We start from the raw sequence: 25,511 nt of genomic DNA, 5'->3' as shown, positions 1-25,511 counted from the left end.
CAGTGGACAGCTAATAAAAAGGGAAGCACGTGTACTAATTAGTTTGGAGAGGAGAAGAGGAGCCATGAAGTATTTCCTGCTGAGAAGACATGAAGTATTTAAATCCTGAGTACCACTTGGATTTGCAACTGTGGAAAATTTTTCTATAACTTTCCCCAAGTACACAACCAGAACTCCGTGCCCGCATTTCTTGGGGTGGGGGTTGTTAATGAGATTAGAACCCCATTTTCTTGATAAACCAGTTTAACCTGAAGTTGTGAGTGTCTCTTGAGCCTGGCGGGCCAGGGCATGGAAGAGCTTTGCTACAGCTTCGAGGAGGGAGACCCCACTGCGGAATCTCTCCTCTGGGAGCCGCCAGATCCCGACACTCAGCTGGAGAACTTTCTCCTGGAGTGCCTGGCGGAGCCCTCCCGGACAGAACCAGGGGGTGCTGAGCTGGACAAGTGCCCAGTCCCTCCGGAGCCCCCCGGGCAGCCCCGGCAGCGCCGCGCCGCCAACCTCCGCGAGCGCCGGCGGATGCTCAGCATCAACGCGGCCTTCGAGGAGCTGCGCGGCCGCGTGCCCACCTTCCCCTACGAGAGGCGCCTCTCCAAGATCGACACGCTGCGCTTGGCCATCGCCTACATCGCCCTGCTCGGGGACATCCTCCTGTCCGGCTGCCACCCCAAGGCCTACGTGGAGCAGTGCCTGAGGAGCGGCGCCCGAAGCCCCCAGCGCCTGGCCTGGAACACGAGCGGTGAGCGAGGGCGGGCGGTGTTTCGGGGGAGCAGAGCAACCCTCGGGAGCTGATTTGGGGCAGTCGCTTGTCACACCCAAATAGCTCTGAAATGGCATAGAAATGACCTTCAAAGAGAGGAAATCTCAATCAAGTTGCAGCAGAAAATCATAATTCTCCCTCTTCTCTAACTTTCTTTTAAGGAGGAATTTTTTTCTTTGAAAAAGAAATTTTAAAAATTTTAAACATTTAAAAAATTTCTTTTCTTTTAAAAATCGCCCCCTCCACCATCCAAAAGCAACTTGCTAAGATTCTTTTTACAAAGAGGAAATATTTTTACTCTCAAAATATTTTTTTAGACTTTAAAAAAAATTCTGTGCAAAATTGTTCTTTTCTGATGGAGCCCTTAGACATTTCCTATGTTTCTTTGGAAGGTTTTTTCAGCTTGTACTTGACTGACAAAAACACCTGGGTTTGGACACAAACAGCATTTAATTTCTTAAAATACAGATGTTCCAGTAACCTAGAGTTTCTCAGAGGTTACGGTTCAACACATGAACCAGGATGCACAAGACAGAGTGTTCAAATTTCAAGCTATTTTCAAAATATGGGGAAGTAAATGTCTATTTGCAATTTATAATCTTATATAATTATTTCTATTTTAAAGTGGAGGGCTGTTATTCAGTTTTCTGTTTGGTTTGTACTTAATCTCTGACTTAGCTGGAATGAATTTAGGCCTTTCTTCCTCCAGAATGTATTTTTCATCAGGCCATTGTGTGGTCAAGATGGGAAATTGCCCAAACTGCCCAACACAGGGCCTCAATCTCAGAAGGCAACAGGTTTTGTGCTGCTTAGAGCAGGGAGGAGCAGAGTAGTTCTTGGTACTTTGCATTTTAAGTTAATTAATCCCCTTTCCAACTCTGTTCCTTTACTGTATGTGTTCCTTTGGATCTTGGAATGGGGCCTTCAAAATGAACCCTCAGAAAGTACAGCACAAGTAAGAAAGAGAAAAGTCAGTGAATAGAAATATTCCTCTTTTGTATTACAGGGAAGTGCTAAAGGGACAGAGCCAGCAGAGGAAAAGCAATCAGTTTACTTGAAAGAAATTTAATCCAGTTTTTTCTTCTTTCCTATTAATTTCCATTATCTGGATGACTGGGAAAATGACTCCTGATACACCCCTGATTATAACTCTCTTGACTACAATAAAAAATTGTATTTTAGTGGCCAGCTTCCCCCACTTTTAACATATTTTAAAGAACACAAATATTTCTCATTGGGATCCCTCTTTTTCCATGCTTCCTGTCCTGAAGATCTCCACTTGGAAAGATCCAATTGAATGAGGCTCTTCTACTGGAGAGGCTGGATAGTTGACTTGTTGAAGGTTAATTTAAATGTTGAAATGACCGTGTTTTCCTCTCTCCCTTGTGCAGATCTGACAGCCCGCCTGTCCTGGGTAAAGTGGGATTAAGGAAAGGCCTTTAAAGGCAGCAAAACCTGGAGTGCTGGGTACCAGCTGCTCAATTCCCAGCACTGCAGAGAATGCGGCGCCAACGACCTCACTCATTGTCCCAGAGCACTTCCCCACCACATTCCCAGCACCCAGCCTCTTTCTCGGCTGATTCATCGCTCTTTGGGGCCTTCTGCTTCTCTTTCTCACTGCTGATAGACTTGCGCTCACTTAAGAACAGCAAAACACTGACAACCAGTGCCAGCACAACCACAGCCCCAACATTTTTTCTTCCACTGGATGAGGATTATGTCCAAATCCCATTTCCAGCATGTGAGAAACAAGAACATAAGAAAAAAAGCTAAGCAACCTGTGAAAATCCAGTGCTTGGCTTAAGATATCCAGGGTGATGGTTGTGAAAGTCACCAGTGATTCAGAGACCATGAAAGTCCAGGAGGTGAGATATCTGTAGATATCCTAAGTTTTTCATGAGTTCACAGAATCTCAGAAAGGTTTGGGTGGAAGAAACCTTAAAGCTGACATTCATTCCCACCCCTTGCCACAGGCAGGGACACCTTCCACAATGCCAGGCTGCTCCAAGCCCCAATGTCCAGCCTGGCCTTGGACACTTCCAGGATCCCAGGGCAGCCACAGCTGCTCTGGGCACCCTGTGCCAGGGCCTGCCCACTCTCAATCTGAAACCATTCTACCTTAATGTTCTTTATCATGGCATTTTGTAGCAGGAAAGAAAATAAAATGTATTTATAATTTATCATTCTCATTAGTTCATCTCACATCTCCCATCTCTATGAAGCAAAAGCACATCAGGAGCTGAGCTTTTGCTCTGCTTCTGGCTTTGGGGAAAGTGAAGAGGGGCCGTAGAGGAGGAAACTGTGAAGGACCTTTTTAGCTTTTCAATTTTTCTGTCAAAATGAAAAGGGGAATTTCACCTTAGGTGCAACAATGTATTTCAGTCAATTTAGAATAAAACATTCAATATCAAATTTTGACTCTGTTTTCTCACCCGCTTAAGACAATTGGATGAATTTTTATAGGAAACAGTACCTGAAAAGATAAAAATCTTAAAAAACAAAACAAAAAAAAACCAAAAAAAAAACCCTGAAAATGCATTTTTCTACTCTTACCTCCTTCTCTACTCTGGAAATGCTGATCCTCCATGTCATCAACATGTCACTGGAGCAGCTATGACATTGTCACCTTCCTGGTGAGATGAGGGCTCAGTGGGACCCAAGCCAGGGCTGAGAGCTCCATACCCATCTCAGTGGCCCAAATAATCCCAGTAGGGCTTTCCATGGATTTTCAACAGGATCTTTATTTCTCCAAGGTCCCACTGAGGGCAACAGGGATTTGGGATTCCTCCTGCCAAGCTGTCCTCAGCCTGAGCCCTCAGGTGACACCCCCCAATCATCAGGGTACAAAAATGCCTCCCCAGGGCTGTCATGGCTGGTGGGGGAATCATCTCCCATCAGGACTAAAAAGTCCTTTACCCCAAGCCAATTTTGGGCATCCGGAATCCCTGTCTCCAGATATCCCTCATTTCAAAGATTTGAATCTGCCCTGCTTTTCTCTACCCTGCAGCAGAGCTTTCTGCTGGGCACAGGGATAATAATGCCATGCCCTGAAACAAATATTTGCTGCAGGCACCTGGTTACAAGCAGAAATCTCTTTCTTTGCCTTTTGCTCCAGCCTAGAAATCCTGGATAACGGCTTTGGAAGCAAGCTGGATGTGTGCAGTAGCAGCAGGAAGCACATCCACAGAAAGGTGATTTTGGGGGATCTTTCAGGTTCAGGCGCTGCTTGTTTGGATGGGCAGCAAACCTGGAGAAGCCATTGGTACCAAAAGCATCATAATGATAGAGCAGGAAGAATTGTCCTGGGTCAGAGCCTTTCCTCCACATGGTGCCTCCAGCTGAGGAGGGAAGATAAAGCCTCCTCCTGAGGTGCAAACACCCATCACTGGTGCTCCACACTCAAATAACAATGTCAGGATGGACAGAAATATCTGCTGAGCTTCCCACAGCCCAGTTCCACCAGCACCACCATGGGATTCCTACAGGATTTGCCAGCTGGGATGGGGCCTGCAGGCTGGCAAGCTCTGCCTGCTGTGGGGTCACTCCCACCTATCTCTGCTGCTGTCAAGGAATCGTCACACAAATGTGATGATCACACAAAGCAGGGCTTTGAGGAACAAGCTCTTGGAGTTCGATGATGACTCTGAGCTTGGAAAAACCGCAGCAAATAAACCCTGCAGCAGTATATGTAAGGACTAGGGTTCAACTTGGGTTGAAGTCAAAACCAGAAATAAAATATTCCTTTTGGGAGCTGAAACCCTAACCTTGGGCTCTTGAATCAATGAGTAGGGGGTCAATACATTTATTGCCGCTGATGAAGATGTTTCTCCTCACACACACCATGGTTGACACCGGTTCCATTCCATCACCTTCAGCAAAGCCACATTTGATTTATGCCCATTGGTGCAGCCTGGAGGGGACAGACCGCCTCTGCCTGCCCTCCCCAAGCTGCCTGGAGTCTGCCAGGCTCTTCCAGCTGATGCTCTACCCCAAATTGCTAAAGCAAGGGTTGCTTTTTGGGTGATGTGCTGTTAAATCATTTGGATGCAACTGGCCGCTGAAATGCTGAACGTGCCACAGAATCAGGCCAGTCTCTGATGGTCCCATTAACTTCAGGTACATAAAAGCAAATCAAGAGGACATTGGCTGTCTCTAGCTGAGAGAAGCCAAGCTGGAGCTATGGCTCCCTTCCTGCTAAACTGAGCAAAAGCAGATTGGCTCTTTAGGAATTTTTTCCAGAAAAGCCATTCCTGAATAGCTCCAGGGCTGGACACACATTTGTTCTTGAACAACCCTGCACTTTTCTGATTGAACTTCAGCTCCTGGATGTGGACTACCAGGCAGAAAGATGAGGGGGAAATTATTTCTGTGCTGGACATTTCCACTCCATGCCAGTCCAGGGTAACTGCTGAGGGTGGACTTTGTGGATATGCTCCATGTCCACCCATCCTCTCCCCTCAGAGTTCTGGCTCATTCCTTGGGTCACAACTCACCTGCCAACAGCCTGACTGGCAGCACAGTGAGATTCTCTGTCAGAGAACTGATAGTTACCCTCATTTTTCTGTTCCTTCATCTCACGTCCTGAACCATGACATTTTATTCCAGGAATAAATTACACAAATCCTATAGTGTACACACACAACCTGACTGTACAGGAGCCCAGACACCCTTGCACAGATCAAAACACTAAGATGACTTTATGAAGGCCTATCCAAGGCTCCTCAGTCCATCAGCACATTCCCAAACAGGGAATACACATGACCAACCTGGTTCGAGGGTCAGGCTCCACCTTGTTGGTCTTCCTCAGCCCTGCTTCCTTTGCAATTCCACAGCCAAATCTCCCATGGAAGGGTGCCAGGAGGTGCTGAGGAGTTCTGCCCTGGTCTCCAGACTCTGAGGAGCAGCTGAAGGGCCTGAGAGCAGCAGGAGAATTGCTCATTCCAAACAGAGCCCCATTTCCAGCCCACCACTCTCCTTGCCAAGAAATGTGAGAATTATTTGTTACACCTTCCTTCTTCCAAAAGTAAACTGCTGACCCTTTCTGGAACAATACTCTGTGGCTCTCCATCAACCTGGAAACTCTGGAACAAAAGGAATCACATCTCCACTGGGAGCTGTTCTTTTGAGAAGGTGTTGGTAGTTTCAGGGACAATTTGGGAGTGAAAGGACAATTTGGTTTTCTAATTTTTTTTTTTTTTTTTTGGCCACAGACCCACAACAGCAAGTTTTCATTTCTGAACCACCTGGGATATTGGAAAGTGCCCATGCAGGGGGTTTGGGTTGGGAGGGACCTTGAATCTCATCCCATTCCACCTCTGCCATGGCAGGGACACCTTCCACTGTCCCAGGTGGCTCCAAGCCCCAATGTCCAACCTGGCCTTGGACATTGCCAGGGATGCAGGGGCAGCCACAGCTGCTCTGGGCACCCTGTGCTAGGGCCTGCCCACCCTCCCAGGGAAGGGATGGAATGGGAATTCTTGGGAAAATTGCTGCTAATGAAGGAGCTCCCAGATGTTCTTTCCTTCGTTTCCTTCCTGTTGCAGAGAAGAATGAAGTTTCTCTGTAGCTCTCATGCCCAAAATCCCTCGCTTGGAGAGTGCTACCACCATGGTGTGCCCTCAGGTGGGATGGCAGGGACTTCATCCCAGCCTTCATTCACCTTCAAACCTAGTGACGGCCATTTGGGACAGGATTTCCTGGGCTGTGTCCATGCTCTCCATGTGCATGGGATATGACCCAGGGAGGCTGGCCCAGGGAATCAGCAGGAGGAGCTCGCAGCAGCCTGAGGGTTGCTGTCCTGTGGCAGAAGATGTTTGCTCCTGGGTCAGACACTGGGAGGGAAGCAATGAACCTGTTCCCTGAGCGGATCCAGCCCTCCCTGTGGTCCAAGCTACACCCTGGAGCAGGACAGTCCCTTTGCACAGGTGGCAAAAGAGGCAAACAGTCACTGGGGTGGTTTTTCAGAGCTGGCTCAGCGTCCTGAATGACTTGTGGGAGTCCCCTTGCAACAGCTTTCCCAACTGCACCCCCACAATAAATCCATGTGTAGGCCCCCCGGATGTGGCCTTGGGAAGAGTCTTCCAAGCCACATCAGCTCCTTCTGTGGGAACAAAGTGTAATTTCCACCACGATGGCTAATTTTAGATGACTCCCACCCAGTCTGTTTGCTGAAGCCCGAGTGCATCTGAACAGGGAAACTCCAGCGCCAAAGCGATTCCAATCTCAAAGATAATTCCTTGCCAGGAGAGGGGGAGAGGGGGACGGGAATAAAAGCAGATAATGTTTTGGATCCACTATCCAAGCCGGGGTTTGAGCTGAGGGGAATCCAGCTGCAGGCAGTGCCCTCTCGTGGTCCAGGATTACAATCCCGCCTTTCCAAAAGCAGAGGATGGCTCCTGCCGGCATCCCTGCTCCAGCTCAGACCACGGAAAGCAGATCATCACCTCGGGGAGCGGAGTGAACAGAAACATCTGCTGCAAAAACTGCATATAAAGGCTGTGCACTGCTATCTATCCCTGCACTTAGATCATGTTTTATGCCTCTTCACCCCAAACCCTTGTGTTTTATCCTTCCGAAGACGTTTTTATGCATCTTTCCACATCCTGTTTACACACCTTGCATAGAGAAAGAGAATTATAGAAAAATAAAAATTAATAAATAATAAAAAAATAAAAATTAGTAATAATAAAAAAAAATTAGCCTTACAGTGCCCTCCTCTGCAGCGCCTGAATGCTTTGAAATATTAGGGAAGTACTTCTCTAAGGGAGCCAAGATGCCATGAGCTGGCACAAAAAGCCTTCAGGCAGAGCATCCACTGATCCTGAACACCCTCAGGAAGCAGCACAGCATTGTCTCTGCTCTCATCTTGGAAGTGCTTGCATCATGGCGAGATGCCTCTTTCTCTGATCCCACTCCCAGGGATGGCTAAGCCATCTCCTCCAAAAGCCCTTTCCAAAAATAATCAGGCTGAGGCAGACACTGAGCATGGAAAATTTTAGCCCAGGCTGTTCCCGTCAGACACTGCTGCACGAAGATGGAAATGGAACAACAGGAAGGGCAATCCCAGGTTTTGGCTTTTTGGGGTGTGCTCACACTCATGTCCCTGTCTCCTGGAAACGTGGCATAGGAAAAGAGGGAATAATAAAGCCTTCCATACGGAGATCAGGAATTGTTATCCGTCATGAGGTGACATTGGCCTGGTGGGCCTTTCCTTGCAGCCTCTCCGGTGCCCGGCGCGTTCCCTTCTCTCTGCCCTTCCAGCAACAAGTCCCACTGACAGACAAGTCTTATCCAAACCCCATTCCCAGCTCGTGGCTCTGGCTCACTTAGCAAAATGCCCAGGGAAGGCATTTTTGCTAAGTGAGCTGCTGAGAAGGGAGCGCGTTCCCGCTCCCCCGCTGGAGCATGCGGGAGCGCTTTCCCCAGCCCGCGGTGCCGCGGCTCTCCGGGGCACAATAAACTTATATGAACTGGAACAGCCATCATTGGAGGTTACAGCACCGGGCTCAGGCACGGAGTTAATCCCAGACCTGCTTTTCAACAAGCGTCCAACTCTCCCGTTGTTCGGGTACCTGGAATTCTGGCCTGCGGTTCCCAAGGTTTTTGGCTCGGAGACGCTCTCCAGCCAGCACCTCTCTCCTGGTGCTGTTTGAAACATCACAGACACTTCTGGTACTGCATTTATTATCTCCATTCCATAATTTCCCCCTCCTGAGGAAGTGCACACCAACCCATTCAAGCATTTTGGGTGATGCAGCAAGACAAGGCAAAACTTCCCAGCTGCAAGGACCCCTTGCACTGATTTTTGCACATCCAACAGGCAGATTTGCAGCATTTAATCCCGCTTTATCAGGCCAGGGAAGCTACAAAGCACACGTTTAAAAAGAAGCCTGGCTTATACTTAAATTAGGCAGAGCTGACATGAGGGTGCAATTAGCACAGAGGATAAACTCCTGTGTTGGGATGGATCAACACCTTACAGGCTTATCAGTTTTCCTTTCTGCTGTTGGAATACGTGCTGCACTCCTAAATCCACTTTTTCCAGGAAGGTAATTCCATATTATCAGTATGTTTCCAACAGGCACTATCCAACTCTCCTTCTGACACCCCGGGGTAGGATTTCTGCCGCATCGTGACAGGAATTTCAGGCTCAGAAACATAACACTGCCCCAGCAGAGTGATGGATCTGCTTCCAGGGGGTGAAAAATCCCCGAGCCAAACAAAAACCAGAAAAAAAAAAAAAAAAAAAAAAAAAAAGCTCTTTCAATAACTCAGTTTTCTTTTTTCCACATTATATTTTTCTCCCGGCTCTTACATCTTTGTGAAGCGTTCCTGGTGCTGCTCTTCCACAGCCAAACCATTCTCCTTGGGGTAAAACATCGGGAAAACACGCGACTCCGAGCCAGGGTTGGAACTCAACCACTCTGCAAAATGAAAGTAATACGTGGTTGCTACCTTCCCAGAGAATTCATAGTGTTAAAAATCAATAATAACTCTGCAATCCCATGAAACTGTGAAATCAAATCGGTGGAAGAAGCTGGAAAAGCCTTGGAAGTGTCACTGATATATATTTTTTAAAAAAATAATCAGAAATTATCAACTTTCAAGGTATTTTAAATAATGTGGAGGAAGAACTGTGCCCTACAAAATAATGTGGAACATTCAAGGGAAATCTGAAGAGATCTGATCTTATTTTGAGGTTGAAACATGCTGCCCTTAACTTTTGAGAGATTTCATAAAATTAAACATGGAAGAGCCGAGCAGCCTCTCCTGTAGAGGTGTTTAGCTCAAATAGTGAGATCAAATTCATAATAATATAAATACTGATCTTTTCCAAGCAGTAAAAAGCAGTTTAAAAACCACATTAAAAAAGCATTCAGGGAATTTGTTTTAATTCATCACTACCATATGAACGCAAAATAAGTACTTTTTTAAAATACTCTCACTGCTTAAACAAATTTAAGCCCCTGGATAAATAGCAAGGGAAGTGGTTTTTTGCCTTACTTGAATTTTTTTCCCCTTCTTCTGCTTTGTGATATCTGTTAAGTTGGTACCTATTCCTAGCTCAAGTCCACATCTGCAGGGAGGACTTTTTTTATTCCTCCTTGCTTTGTGAGCAGATCAGCTCGAATCTGGAGGCGAATTTCATGGCTGTGGCTGTCTCCCAGCCTCCAGAGCTGAAGAAAAGCTGCCTAACCTCTCTTCAATAAAAAATATGCTGGAGCAGAGTGGTGCATTTCAATCTCAAACTAGAAAGTAAAACCAAAAAAAAAACCCCAAACCCCATCATTTTATAAAATCAACCAGATGCCTTAGGAGGGCAAATATCTTATTCCTCTTTAATTAAAAGGTACAGCAAATAAAAATCTGGGTTTAATTAAACAGCAGGAATAGAAGATGTTATCTCCCCAAACCACTCTGCCACGGTGAATTAAATTCTGCGAGTCTTATTTTTGTTTGAAACCCCCACATCTTAACCCAAACCCGGCACTCTAAAGGAGAAATTTTCTTTTTATGAGAATATTTCTGTGCTCCACAATTAAGGCAGCCAGCTCCTGTATAAACCAGGAGGGGCAATGGTTTGTACTGGTTTAGGCTAAGACCAGAACGGGTCCTGCAGAGCCACTTGATGTTGACCAACACACTCATGAACGTTCACACAAGGGCACATTTAGCCTCTGCTTTACCTGCTGAGGGACACAGTGAATTTAATTAGTGTTTAATCCATTTTTATTTTCAATCAAGACCTGCCCAGCCACTCGTTCCAGTCCCTCCACACCGCAATTCCCATATTCCTTGGAAAAACCCCACTTTGTATGAGGGCACTGCCAAGCAGGGTTAAATCCTGGCCTTTCCTGGCACCCCAAGCCAGGGCCAAGCCTGCTTGTAAAATAGTGCAGGTGTGTTTATTGTAATCATCGCTAACTAAAAAGAAACAGGTTCAGAGGCTTTAAATATAATTAGCATGAGCTACACTCCTGCCTTTAATCACTACCTTGCTGGTTAATATAATCAAGAAGGTAAACAAACAAGGATTAACTCCATTAAATTAAAAAAATATATATTCTACTGGGAAGCTCATGGAAGAATTTTGTTTTGTTCCGCTGCTGCGGAGCATCATTTTACTTCTGCTTGGCAAATTATTTTTAACATAGAAATATACTCGTCTTGGAGGAGACCTCTTCTTTCTCTGCTTCCCTGAAGACAGAGACAAAACAAAACCCCCTTTATTCATATTTCATATCCGATGCAACCACTTCACTCTTTCCTGGCATCTTTCTCTACAAGACATCTGAGCACTTCGAAATGTTTCACTGCACATCAAATTAAAGATAGACTTGGAATAACACACCTGCTGCTCTGACAATTTATCCCAAACGATATGTTAGGTATAAAACCAGGTTTCAGGCACAGGGAGCGGTGTTCCCAAATGTTCAGTCCGCACACTGTTGTAGTGACCGCGGCTGGACCCTCTTTGATCCCGTAAAAAGCCCGAATCTGGAACTGACTTTTGCCCGCTTGGACACGGGACAGGATATTCTGAACATAAGCTTTATCGTAACTCACAGGGCTGAATAACCCTTCCTTCCACCTGGAAAGTTCAGTTTAAACTGTGCCTAAACACAGGAAACGCTCTTATCAGCAGAGATAGAGGCACGAGGCTTTAACCCACGGCTTGCTGCGATCCCAAAGTTTCCCATGGGCAGGAGAAAGCCTGGATAAACGCAGGCACGTGGCTCCAAACCTGTCAGGATGCGAGCACATCGTGCAGTCCTGCACAGACAGCAGACAGCCAAGGCTCCCTCCCTGCTCTCCTACCTCCAGCACAAAGCAGCCCTCGGCATCTTCCGTAGACCTCCAACAGCAGACCCCGCTCGCAGTGATCCCGGGAAGGGGAAGCCAGCCTTGCCGGCATCTTTATTGATCCAGGATGTGAGGTACCTGACCCAGCGGCCTTCCCTCGGAATAAAGACACTGTTTGTGCCAGTCTCCTGGAATGTGGAGTGCCAGAGTTCAGAGGAAAATGGGAGAGCGTCACGGTAATGGAGAGGAGCGGGGGTGCTGTCGGGAGGGGTCCCTCTGACAGCCACACCGGCGGGGCTTTCAATATTTGAGCCTATCTTTTAATTTATTTATTTATCTTAAATCACACTGTAGCTGTGCCAAAAAAACACCTGAGGGGAAAAAAGGAAAGAGAAAACCCCACAGCATTCTTCGGCCGTTCGCAAATAAACACTGACATTTCCACTTAGGGAGGAGAAAAACATCGGAAAGGGAATATTCCTCCCAAAATCCTGCATTTTCGAAGCGATGCAGGAGTCAAGGCAGGTTCAGAAGACGCCCTGTGGATAGGTGGTAGCTGAGACACGAGCCTGGAAAGCATTACTGCTGCAACTGAGCCCAGTTCCCAGGAATTACTTGATAATGCACGGATCTATTTCCTCTGAGCAGCTCCCCGAGCTCAGGGAATCTCAGTGCAGAGAGAGAAAAACCTCAGCGAGGTCTCGGCCACCTCAGAACCAGAGCTCATGGGATCTTTACACCCTCCACACTCAGAGAGGGATTAAGTGGGACCCTAAATAAAGCCAGGCTCAAATACTTCCCTCCCCTAGGTCAGAGATGAAGTTACAGCTTCAGAAATGCCTGAAAACTGCAGCTATTGCAAGGGAAATGCCCGTCAGCTTTCTTATTCTAGTGGCTGGTTAGAATGTTAACTCTAAGTCCAGGTCTAATTAGAATTCTAAGTCCAAATCTAATCAGAATTTTAAGTCCAATTATAATTCTACATCCAAGTCTAATCAGAATTCTAAATCTAATTACAATCTTAAGTCCAAGTCTAATTATAATTCTATGTCCAAGTCCAATCAGAATTGTAAGTCCAAGTATAAATATATGTCCAAGCCTAATCAGAATTTTAAGTCTAATTAGAATTCCAATTCTAGGTCCAAGTACAATTATAATTCTAAGTCCAAGTCTAATCAGAATCCTAAGTCTAATTAGAATTCCAGTTCTAGGTCCAAGTACAATTATAATTCTAAGTCCAAGTCTAATCAGAATCTTAAGTCTAATTAGAATTCTAAGCCTAATTAGAATTCTACTTTAAAGTCTAATTAGATTTATAATCCTGACTCTAAAAAATGAAATTAGATGTACCCATCCCAATATTAATGCAAAGTTTTCCTCCGAAATATCTAGGTTTTTAGAAGCCAAATGCTGATTTTACGGCACACGAAAAATGTTTCATAAAAGCCGAGCCGACTTTTGCTTATAACCAATGGTGTTTTTCTGATTTTACAGTCCTAATTTTGGATTCAAAACACAGGGGAAAAACCTAACCAAACACCCTTTTACACAGAAAATTTAGTTTTGCTGAGAAAAATAGAAACCTTTTAAAATGGCAATTTCTAAGAGCAACTGGGAAAGGGTGAAAATCTGAATAACGGCAGCTCCCGTTTCTGCCTCTCATCATTCCTTGCCTATGGAAGTTGGGCTCCCGGAGCTCATCTACTCTGTCAGACAGAAAGGTGACTTGAACCACATCTGTCCAGAGGCAAATTCTCCCAGAGGGAATTCTGTTTCACAGCCACACGTGCTGGATGTGTGTTTTTTGTTGTAAATACACCGTGTCAGGGATGAGTTAAAGGGATGGCAAGAATGTAGCTCAGCTCCACTTTGAGGACAAGAAATATCCATGCACTGTGTGCGTTTGGGGCTTTTTTTTAAAGGAAAAGATATTCCAAAGTCAAATAATATTCAAATCATAGGCTGAACACTTGGAATAAATTACAGCTCTCACTGAGCGATAAATTTCTCTCTGTGCCCTTTGAAAAGGATTTCAGGTGTTTATGAGCTTCTTCTGCATTTCCCAGAGTTTTGCTCATCCCTGGGACGCTTTGGAGCAGAGGAGAGGCCTGTGGGGCTGGGAAGGTCGGAGTGCCTTGGACCCTGTCCATCCTCATCCCAGCATGGGGCCGGTGGCTCCATTCGGCTCCAGTGCCGAGCCAAATTCCTGGCTGCTGGAAATCGAGGTTGGAGAAGAGCAATGTCCCATCATCGTCCCATTGGCCAGGGCCACTCAATGGGGGCAAAATGAGCCCTTTCCGCTCATTTTTTAGGGCAACCAGTTGAAACAAAAGTGGGATTTTTCCAAGACAGCAATTTCTACGGGAGCAGAGACAGATTGCAAAACATTTTGAAACTCCTGCTGTCCCAGCACCTGCCAAATCTCAGGGCTTGCCACAGAGTAGGACTGAGCCCAGCAGGGACTTCCAAACACCATTAAAATGGGGATGAGATTATCTCTAAGTACGAAACCAATTCCTTGCTGCCTTAGGACCTTCTCTCAGTCCCTTCCTGCAGCTCCCTGGAACATCCCATCCTCTTTTCCCAAAACCTGCTGATGGCCTGGGAAGCCACGAGCCGTCCGTGATGTGTCCTGGATGATGATAAAGGCACAAAGAAAAGCAGCAGAGCCAGAGATGCTTGGGACATAGTGGAGCAGGAGAAGAGTAGGATTGGTTTGGAAGTTGGGATCACTGGGTGGTTGTCACCACTCAGTGATGGTGGGGACCAAAATGTCCCTTTGGAACACCAGGATCCCTCTACACCTCCCATTTAGGAAGAGGCTGGAATGAGGTGGAGGAGGATGGCAGCTAACAATGATTCCTGGAGCTCTGAAAATTCGTGGAACTGAGATAAATTAAGAGGCAGAGGAGATGTCACAGTCGTGTGCTTTACATGCTCGTGGAGCATTGTTAGGAAGAACATCACCACAGAACTTCAACCAAAACTTATCTATTAAGAAAAAAACATGGATCCACTCCTGTTGAGTCTGAAATAAACCATCAGTGTTTTTCCCACTTATTTTCCTCCCAATTCCAGGAAATGTTCATTTTCCCAAACATTTTTTCAAATATTTGGAAGTATCTGTTACTGTTGCTAACCCAACTGGTCACCCTCATGTGTGCCCCAATGCAGAAACCCAAAAAATGTGAGTACAGACAAACAAACAAAATACAGAAAAAGGAATTTTTGCACTAAAATTCTGATTTTTGAAGCAGTATTGTGATTTAAAAAGTAGATAAATTTGGCAGTGTAAAACAGGGAATCAAGAGGAGCAAAGGCAAAATCCTGCCATGCTTTCTTATGTGCCTCAGCACAAGCTTTGTAAAGCATTTATTTTGGGGTTGGGTGGTTGACACACTTCTTTCTTCCTCCCCAAGAAAAATCCAAGAAGACATCAATATTCTTTGAGTTAAACTTCTTTCACTTTCATCCCTTAGGCCAGCAAACAGTAGGGAAGGAAATGTCCCGATCAAACACGACATTTCATTGTATCTGAGACAAAATGTTTCAGTTTTGGCTCAGGGTGAATTTTACACTATTTAAAAACACAACATTTAACCAAATTTATCCTCATAATATTTTGTTGAACTCAAAATATTTCCCATCTAGAGTTTCAGAAATAAACCAGTTTTAATTAGGGGAAACCCCACCCTTTTCATTTAGATGTGACTTATATTCAACACCAACTCACAAAGAGTTTTTGTCAAACTGAAAAATGCACAATTTGGGCACATCAGCTCAACATTTCCTGTGCTTTGGTTGGAGGAGGAGCCACTCTGTGGTCCTGATGTGCACTTTGGGTACATGATTATTGCCAGGTCTGTCCTGGGCTGCTTTTGTGCCAGGTGCTGTAGAAGACACTAAGAAAAATACTATTGTTGTTATTCTTCTTCTTCTTCTTCTTTTTATTATTATTATTATTATTATTATTATTATTATTATTGTTTGAAGATTTCACCAACAAAACAAATCAACAAAATTCCCCTCCTTTTCCTTTTTATCTTTGGATTGAGCCATCTTTCTTTTGGCATCCCCATTCCCCATGGTCCCAGCAGCTCCAGCTACACTTGAGGCCTGATTTGAGGGACAGGATCAATAACAAAGAGCAGCAGAAAGAGATGATCACCCACACAAGATTATAATAACATCATAATATCTGCTCTGGCTCTTTGGTGGCTCCGAAAACGTGCAAGTATGGTTGGGGAGATGGAAAATAATATGAAACACTCACTAACAGCATGTAGCGTAGAAACTCCGAAAACCACCACAGTCATTGACTCACAGATGGTCAAATGAACAACATGTTTCTATTCCTGTATTTAATTAAATCTTAATTATGCCACCAACAGGGTTCAAAACAGCATTATGAAACAGCTCGCATGAATAGCAGGACACGATTGGCTGAGGGGGCTTTGAGCTGGGGTAATTATCTCCCAAAAAAAGCGCTGACGGTGGGGCTGGGCAGGCCAGGCAGCCCAGCGCACCAAGGCTGGCAGTAAATGTGTGTAAGATAAACCCAGCTCAAGGTATGGGGCTGAGCAGAGGCCAGGCAGATGCCAAATTGCCAGTGGGAGCAGCTGGGAGGTGCTGGAGTCCGAGGGAGGCTCCCCACACCTGGACAAGCCCCGCTCGGCCTCTCACCTTCGCTGCTCCCGAAGAAAATCGACCGGCTCTAATTTAATTCTTCCACCAGCCAGTCACGTGAGCTAATTAAAAGCAGCTGCCTGAAATATTCCTTTGATTTATCTTTTTCTCTTGTTGACAGAAGGCCCTTTATGAAAAAGAAATATTTTGGGGGATCTTTCTCTTTCATTTTTAATATGGCAGCTAAAAAACCAAAAGCACTCGCAAGAGCACTTTCCCAAGGAGTTCAGCTTTTTGCTTCCCTGGGCAAGGGGCTGGGAAGGCCCATCCTAAATTCTTCTCCTAGGATTTTCTCCCACCTTTTAATGCCATTTCAAGTTCTTTGTCAAACTGAAATTCAGAGTAGGGATCACCTGCCCCTTCCACACTTAAAAACATCACAGGGAAGAGCTACTGCATATCTGAGAGCATCCAAGGTTCACCCATCCCATAAGCCACAGGTTCCAGAAAAACACAAAAGACCTTAAGAAAAAAACCAAACCAACATTGCCAGATTCAATTTTTATGAAAGTTTCCCTTCTTTGGCAGTATTTTCTTTGGGAGGCACTCACAACATCTCCAGCACTGGTGTGAAAAGATACTTTTTGTGTGCAGATCAGCAAAGGGCAAAAGCAGGAAGATGAAGAAATCATTGTATCATTGTATTTTAATTTTTTTGTTTGTTTGTTTGTTTGAACTACTAAGATTTAAGCCATTCCTGTGAAAAATCAGCAGGAAAATGATTCAGTGCAATTTATGGATGGTTACATGAACTCTCTGGGTTTTTATGGAGATAGGCAGAGAGAAGGCAGAGAACAGGGCTCTGTGTGGATTTAAAATTTAAAATAAAAAAATACAGAGAGGAAGAGAAAGAAGAAAGAAAAATGAAAAGAGAAAGGGAAAAGAAAACAAAAAAATGAAAAAAAAAAAGAATGAAAAAGAAAAAGAGAAAGCCACAAAACTGTCCCCAGCTGAAATTTTCTTCCCCAACTCCATACTTTGTGAGGCTTAGATTTCCAGTGAAAATTATAAATTTGCAAGGAAAGGTTTTAAATTTTAAAAATGTTTACCTCCTCTGAACACCTTTGGCAGCATTTTTCCAGCTGAACTCAAATTTCTGGGGAAAAAAGACCCCTTCCAGAAAAACACTTTTGATAATGCAAAAAAAATCATTGGATGAGGGGAATTGACTTCACCAGGGAACTTGAGAACCAGAGTTCTGTTGAGTTGGATCAGCTGAATTCATAGAAAAAAAAAAAAACCAAAAAAAACTGCATTGGAAATGCAAATGTTCTTTGGGAAAAAGAAGAATGGGAAACTCTTGGAAGAAGTCTTGGCTGGGGACACCACTGGAGACCACGGAAGTCTCCGATGTCGTCACATCCCAGGTTCTGGATGCTCCTCAGCATCCCTTTGGGATGCATCCACTCAGGGATGGAGAAACTGCTGCCACCACCTTGCTCAGGTGACAAAATCCCTGGGAAAATTGTGCATGGAAGCCTTTGCTCCCTCGAGTTTCCATTCTGGATGAAATCTGACCGACACACACCCAGTGCTCCCGCTTCCTACAAAATCCCGCCGGATTTGCCAAGACAAGAACATCTTTTCACACCCCTTACTCGCACTTTTTTTAATCTTCAACCTTATTTTTACCCATTCATCTCAAAAGGAGAGCACAGTTCTGCTCGGGCTTTCCTTTTTTTTCCCCAGTGAGGCCTCCCTCTGCCTGAAATCCCCAAAATCGCTGACACAGTGCGCTCCTCCAGGAATCCAGAGCCTTTCCCACTGAGTTACAAGCTGCCAAGGAGGCTATATTATGACAAAAGGAGTTTTTATATCCTCCTGTAGGCAGAACCCTGGAAACTGCCACGAAATGTGCATTATCCGAAGGGGATTTGTTGATGGATAGAATCAACTTATTTAGGAAATTTCCAGCTGATGTGTAAACACGGCCCAGAGAAGGACGGAGACGGCAAGAGTGGTGCAGGCGGTGTCTGAACCCTCTTGGCCCCCATCCTGGGACTTAATACCTTAATAACTTGTCCTTATGAGTCACTGCAGGGAAGGAGCCAGCACTGCTCTTGTCACACTGGGTCAGTGGACTGGAAGGCTGTCACGGCCTGAGCGGCTCAGAATGGGGCTGGGTGAGACATGTCCGTCCTGGCAGGGATGCTGCTCTTTGCTGGGGACCTTGTTTAGAGGATTGGAAGGAAAAATAACACAGGGGGAAATAAAAAGTAGGTAAAGATAAAAAGGAAGAGGTAGGGAGTGACATATTTCAGGCAAACACCTCAGTGAATTGTCTCACCGAAGTGCTCCAGGTCCAAGAGATCAAACAGTCCCTTTCTGGCATTAAACTTCTTGATTAAACCAGTGACGAGCTCTAATGGCTCCCAGGAGGCCAAGGCTGAATTTTCACCAGACCAGCAGGGTTTGGTCCATCCCAGATTCCCCCAGCTGTACAGAGAAGTGCCCACAGGTTCTGCCTCTGCACACAGCAGGAAGCTGGGAGGTGAAATGCAAGCTGTGACAGCAAAAATGACAGCTGGCAGCAAATGACCACAACCGATTGATACAGAGGGTTAAAAATCAGGGTGAGGGGTGATTTTTTTCTGCCTTTTGGTTCTGCGTCACTGGCCATGCAATTTTTGCAGGCTGAGCTACAGTCACAGAAATCCACTCCCTCCACTCCCTTGCACTGATTTCCCTGAGCAGAAGCTGATAGGAAAAGAAGGAAAGGCTCGGGGAAATAACAAATCTTGACATCTGTGTTAGACTGCACCCATGAGCGAATCCTGCACGTCCCAAAACAAACCTGAGAGCAAAGGGGCTTCCCTTGGGGGAAAACCCGGATTCAACACCCAGGGTGAGCCCAAACTCTCTCTGTAGCCAGCGAAGTGTCTGTAGCACGGCACCTTGCGAGTTCCCCGCACGCAGACCTGCCAAGCCCGGCAGCAGCAGCAGGCTGGGCGTGTTGGAGCTGCAGATCCAGGCGGGCTCTGCGAGAGGGAGCTCCGCAGCTCCATCCCCCGCTGGCTCCCGGCTTCCCAGGACGCAGGATCCGAAATCCTCCCGCCGAGCCCGGCTGCTGGCACGGACGTGGGAACAGGAAGGAGCCCTGCGAGATGTTGGTCTTGCAAAGAGACACCAGGTCTGCTCAGACATGGGGGCCGAGTTTTCCCACCCCAAAAATTCCCCTAGAACGGTGCTTTCCTCTGCAGCTCGCCATGAACTCCATTTCCTTGCCAAGAGTGGGGGTAAGAGGGGAAAGGATCTGTCATGCACTAACCCCCTCCCAAGATCATTCATCCTTCCTTTCCTCAAAAAGTTAAAAAAAAAAAAAAAAAAAAAAAAAAAAAAAAAAAAAAGGGGGGAAAAACAGGGGAGAGAACCAGGAATCGCTTGATAAAAGTTTAAATAGTTTAAATAACTTGAAAAAGTTATATAGTTTAAATATATCTATTTTTTCCATTCCCCGATTTTCTCTGCTTTATCCCCTTTCTGCTGACAGCGAGACCTTCCCTAAGGAAAAGCAAAAGGGAACAGAGTAAAGGAATTGAAGAATTTGTCCCCAGAAATATTTCTCTGCTTTTCTCCTAAACCTGGGAGATGTTTATGTAACTATTTCGAAATGAAGATTTAGATGGGGTTCTTTTAAAAAAGACATAAAAATACAAGAAGTAAGATTTTTTCCATATTTAATTGTTCCCCTAAAAGAATGCGGGAGACCTGAAAGAAACTGGGAGATTCACATTAATTTCCAAATTAAAAACGTAGACATATCTACATTTCATTACTTCCTCGTGGTGAGAAACACTGAAGAGAAAACATTGAAAACTGCAACTTGCAAGAAACAGCAATCAGGATTTTTGTGTGAGGCGTATTTTCCAGCAAAAACATTTTTTAAAAAGGAAAAAAAAAAAAAAAAAGAGGGAGAGAGAGAGAGAGAACAAATCTTATCAGTGACATGTTTTGGTCCCTGCTATCCAACAGCCTCTTGAATTTTAACCCCAGAGATTTGTATCTAGGTCAAGAGTCCGCCCGCCCTCCTCCCCCGGTGCAAGACCGAGCCTATCATTCCTCAGGTTAGAAATGCCTTTTGCAAAACCCTCCTTGGGTCAACGATTAGACCAAGCTCAAGGCCAATTCATATTCCATATGAATCGGCTGGTCCAGTCCTGGTGACAGCGGCCAGGATATCAAATATACCCCAAAACCGGCCTGCTTGATGATATTTAAAACATATGGCACGGCGACAGGCCCGGCATTTCCATAGCTTCACGTGTGCGCGTTACTGATACGCTGGGTTTATAATGAAAATATTAGGACACGTTGGATTGCTGGTCCCCTCCCCCTCCCCTCGGCCTGGAAGGATTTCATCACATGTCTGCTCCGCTCTGGTTTTGGGATTTATCTCAAAGTGCTCAGTACCCGGCAGATGTTTGCTTGCAAATCGCTCTGCACCGGCCTCGCCTCGCTCCTGCAGTGCTCACCGGGAGCTGGTGCTCCCCATTTCCCACAGGGGCAACACTACTGGGAATGGAGCTGGGAACAATGCTGGGAGCATGCACTGGGATTGAGAAAACCCCACCCCATCTCAATCCTCCGCATTCAGTCCGTCACACAGCAGAACTATGGTGCCAATGCTGAGATGTGCCCAAGGTCTGGGGGTGCCAGGGTTCAGCACCCACACACTGAGCACATCTGGCTGGCTGACCCAAAATTGTCACTTAGAAGTCCATTCTTCCACCAGCAGGTTCCCATCATCACAAGACAGCACATGAAAGCCATCTCCTCCAGCGGCCCACACATCCTCAGCTGCACGTTACGTTCCTGTGTTTGCAAAGGCACCACCAAACCTCCCTCAATCCTCATCCCCAGAAGTGTTTTTGCACGAAGTGGAGCAGTCACACTTTGGGGCTTTCAAAATTCTCATGTCAGCAAGGTCATGGCTGAAGATTGATCTTTTGTAACACTTGCAGCAACCCTGCTGCATCGAACTTCTGCTTTCCACCAAAGAGAAATTTCCAAGCTTGTGAAAACTTCCTTTAGGAAGTTCTCAGCTTCCTTGAAAACAAGGTGTCTATTTGCAACCAATACTATTATTATTATTATTATTATTATTATTATTATTATTATTTGCTTTCTGAATCAGTTTTTCACCATGTGCTCCCCTCGAAAATATTAGGCCCTGCTTTAAGAAAAGAAAAAATAAAACAGGGAGCAACACTAATTACAAAATATCAGCGCTCTGGTTGCACAACACGCTTTGAGACGCTGACGTTTCTGGCTGTTAATTTGGGCTTTGCCTCGTAAGCCAGAAGGTATTTGTCCCACCAGCCATGCCAAAGGTTTGGGAAGTGCTGTCTGTGCCTGGGTGGTGATGAACTGGAGACCTGGATCTTCATGAACCACCCAAATCTCACAGCTCCGAAGGCAATGCCAGCCTGGGATACACTGGAGCTGATGGAAGCATCACACCCCTCCCAAAGCTGCTCATCATCCTTTTTATTTTTCGTGCAGCCAAGTTATCTCCATTCTCCTCAGGCTGCTTGCCCTGCTCAGACAGGGAGGAGAGTTTTCCAGGGAAAACGTGGTTTTATGGAGGTGAGCTCTGAGGAAGTGGCTGCTCATGTGCTTGTGAGTCGCTTGGTCCTCACAGGGGACTTTGCAAGGGAATTGGGCGGTTCTGCTGGAATTTATCAGAAATGTCCCCCTGCCTCCTGGTGAGACCCAAAAAAAATCAAGAGGGACAAGTGTTTCCCTGATTTGCTGTGGAATGTGCTGCTCCTAGGATGTCACTCTTGAGCAGGACGGTGAAGGGATCTTATAAATTGAGGATCCTTGAGACATTCCAGGTTTTTTCCCCCAGTCCTTCCTGTAGTTAATGGATCATCTGTCCTCCTGCTTGGACCTGAGTTTCCACCCAAAATCTGTTGCATCTCCCACTTCATTCTCTACTATCCCCAAGCAAATGGCTCATCTCACTGCTTTACCCTTCCCTCTCCGATGAGACAGAATCATTTAGGTTGGAAAAGGCCTCAAGATAGAGTCCAACTTGATTCCAGACCTTTCGATGGCACCTTTATCTCAACCCCAAAATATCTGCCATGAAGAACTCCAGAGGAGCTGCATTAAAGCCCACCAGACACATCCATTTCCAGAGCCCAGGGCATCCTCTGCAGTGAAGTGCCTCCAACGCTAATTCCCTCTAAATGAAAGGCTGCCCAGCAGCATCCTGCAAATCAGGCTTTGAAGCCAGCTCGTGGCTCCCTGAGCCTATTATTGCTTTTTCAGATATTCCCCACTCCCTCAAAACTGTGCAGATGACTCTGTCACGAGTGCAAAGGCAACGCTCTCGGTGTCTTCCCCACACAGGAGATGTAAGCCAGCTCATACAGAGGATCTTCCAGCTCCATTTCCTCCATGTGTTATTTTTATGTATCTTCCAGGGAAATGCGACTGGAGAATTTGAATTTAATAAGTGCGGGATATGGGGCGCTATTAAGGCTTCAAAGCACCATCAAGCAACAGTGATGGATCAAAGGCCTACGAAAATATTGCATGGAATTATTGGCCCTTGAGGAGAGCGAGACACGACAAATGCCTACTGGATCCCTGCTCCAGCCCCCTTGGAAGGAGGGAATTATTAAAGGTCGCTGCAAAGCCTGCTGAGAGCAACATAAAGTTTTCTGCTGAGTGTGCAGGTTGTGGATCAGACTCAGAGTCACCTGACAGGGCCTAGACAGCAAACTCGAGCCTTGCCAAAAGCGCCAAGGAGGAGGAAATGAAACCTCACCGCCGTATTGATGCCAGAAAAAAAAAAAAAAAAGGAAAAAAAAAAAAAAACAAAAAAAACCCCCAAAAAAACACCCAACAAATTGCAAAGCTCAACTGATAATGAAAAAGCTGGGAAGGTTCAGGCTGAGGACAGGTATATTTTATAGCTCTCCTCCTCCAGCAGCCACTTCAAGGATGTTTTGAGCTAAAATACACAAAAAGGCAATGCTTTGCAATCCACCACAGGTTGGACTGCTCGTCCTCCTGGCGGAGACAGCTACCAGGGAGCCAGGTATTTAATTCCAGGGCTGGCTTACATGGAAGCTAAGCCATATCCACAGGATGCAGCTGCTGCCCATGTCTCCTCCTGGAGAAGGTTTGAGCTCATGCACCACCTCCTTAATTTCATGCAATGATTTATACATTTGAAGCTGACCATTTAGGATGTTGCTCTCTCCCACTGAGACCAAAACCTGTCCCACTATGAGGATGCATTCAGACTGGAATGCACCTTCCAGCTTCAGCCAAAGGAATGTTTCTCAAGGCCACCCCTCCTGGGAGATGTTGCAGGCAGGGTGTGGGCAGCTGGTACAAGAATTAGAGCCCAGGAATTCTGCTGGAGCACTGCTTCCCACTGGCCAATCCTGCTGAGGTTCAGGATACCTAAAGGAGGCCAGTAAGGAATCTGGAGAGGAAATCTGGACAAGGGCCTGGAGCAACAGGACAAGGGGGAATGGCTTCACACTGACACAGAAAGTGTTAGATGGGCTATTGGGAAGAAATTCTTCCCTGTGAGGGTGGGGAGGCCCTGGCACAGGGTGCCCAGAGAACTTCCATCCCTGGAAGTGTCCAAGGTTGGACAGGGTTTGGAGCACCCTGGGATAGTGGAAAGCACGGGATGGGACCTCCAAGGTCCTTCCAACCAAAGCCATTCTGGGATTCAAGGACAACAATGATCAAGCCACCAGGGATGTGATGGGAAGGGTAAAGGATGTCCTGGGTGCAGCAGGCCTGGGAGGTTCATACCTGCTGCCTCATGCAAACATCTTCCCTGACCCTACACATGCAAATCCACAGATGTTCTGCAGGAATGCTCTTCCTGTGCCTCTGAGGGGTGCAGCTGTTTCCCTGATCATTTCACTCCCAGTGTTGGGGCTGCTGCGCACGCGTCCCCTCACGGCAGCTTGGTGTCCCCAGGCTGTGTGTCTACAGCCACACCTTCCTCCAGGAGATTTGGTGCTGTGCCTCATGACAGCCCAACAAACAGGGCTGTTGCCCCTGAGAAAACAGGCAGTCCACTCAATATTTCTGGAACAACAGCTCAAACCCAATCGCATTCATTTTGTGAATTTTTACGGTTTCTTCTTTTAAATTCAAACAGCCTCAAGTTTTGAGGACTTGTTTGTTTGGCTTGGGGCTTTTCCACCTAATTGTTTTTGAAAGAAATAATGGGCCTTTCCTGCTTTTTCCTTCCCAGATCTCACTAGGAACGTCAAGACTGGTTTCCCCTGGATTTATTGAGGGTCCCAGAAGTGGAACTCGAGCTTTTGGGGGTCCAGTTGAGCCTTTAACAAAACTATCTTTTCTCCTCAAAGTTTATTCAGGTGCTCAGTTAAACAGGTGTTGGTAAAGACAAAGAAAAAAGCAGTTTTAATCAGTCTAAGAAAAATAATTTCCTCTCTCAGCTGAGCAGCTTTGGCTCTCCCTTCTGATGTTGTGAGTGTAGTTACTCAGTAATTATTTTTTCCTTTCTTAAATGGAAGCTTTCAACCTTTCAGCATAAAATTAAACACCAAAGTGAAACCAAATCAGCTGGTAGCCAAGAAATTTGATCAGAAGGCACCGGCCCATTGCTGCAGCAGAAACCTAAACTGCAACACATGGAGGTGAAGGATTCAGGGTGCCTGGTTTTCCAAAATGAACCATATTTTCCTAGGAATTCTGGCATGTTTCACAAAATGTTTGTCTACTTAAAAAACTAACTTTTTTTCCCCTCCATAACTGTCAGGTTTTTCTTTATCTCTTTGGAGAGAAGTTCACCAGCCACCCAGGGCATTGTCCCTTCCCTCTTCCAGGCCACTTAAATTCAGGAAAGCAATGCCCAGAGGACCCAAACCCTGAGGCAGAAGATGGAGCTCCCTGGTTTAAGCAGATGAATATTCCGGGAGGATGAGCCCAATTGCCAAACCAGCAGGACTCTTCTTTTTGGTACAGGGAACCCAGGTCTCATCTCTATAATCCCGCAGGGTATAGGGATGCTCCAAAGGCAGGACTTCTCACTGCTGGGAAATAAGAAATTATAGGGGAATTGCAGTGCTGTGGGGTGAGACATGAGGGCAGAGGTTGCCCGTTGTTATCCAGGCAAATGAGAGCTCCAGGCCTTGCAAACTGTGAGTTTACAGGTACCTTCACTAAAGCCAAGATGAAGTTCATAGCCAGCTAAAGAACCTGCAAAGGACCAATTTTAACCAACTCCATCATCTTCTCCAGGAAAATTCAGTTTTTC

The 25,511-nt window shown here is 45.8% G+C and overlaps 1 protein-coding gene across 1 annotated transcript; it reads left to right on the top strand.

Moving 5' to 3' along the window:
• Positions 1-288: 288 nt before the first annotated feature.
• On the top strand, positions 289-2,186 carry LOC121352638 (helix-loop-helix protein 13-like). The gene is made up of 2 exons (XM_041465764.1): positions 289-736; positions 2,149-2,186. The coding sequence occupies exons 1-2, from the start codon at positions 289-291 to the stop codon at positions 2,184-2,186; spliced, it is 486 nt and encodes a 161-aa protein (XP_041321698.1).
• Positions 2,187-25,511: the final 23,325 nt, after the last annotated feature.

Source organism: Pyrgilauda ruficollis, unplaced genomic scaffold (assembly GCF_017590135.1).
Source record: "Pyrgilauda ruficollis isolate IOZ18807 unplaced genomic scaffold, ASM1759013v1 scaffold191, whole genome shotgun sequence".
Taxonomy (NCBI): Eukaryota; Metazoa; Chordata; class Aves; order Passeriformes; family Passeridae; genus Pyrgilauda; species Pyrgilauda ruficollis.
Note: the sequence above shows the minus strand (reverse complement) of the source record. Positions and strands in the feature narration are given on the sequence as shown.

What these genes read in the sequence shown, in the direction of transcription:
- LOC121352638 (XM_041465764.1), top strand. Translation starts at nt 289, where the DNA reads ATGGAAGAGCTTTGCTACAGCTTCGAGGAGGGAGACCCCACTGCGGAA. An exon ending in CCTGGCCTGGAACACGAGCG is followed by an intron (nt 737 to 2,148) that starts GTGAGCGAGGGC and finishes TCCCTTGTGCAG; the next exon opens with ATCTGACAGCCCGCCTGTCC.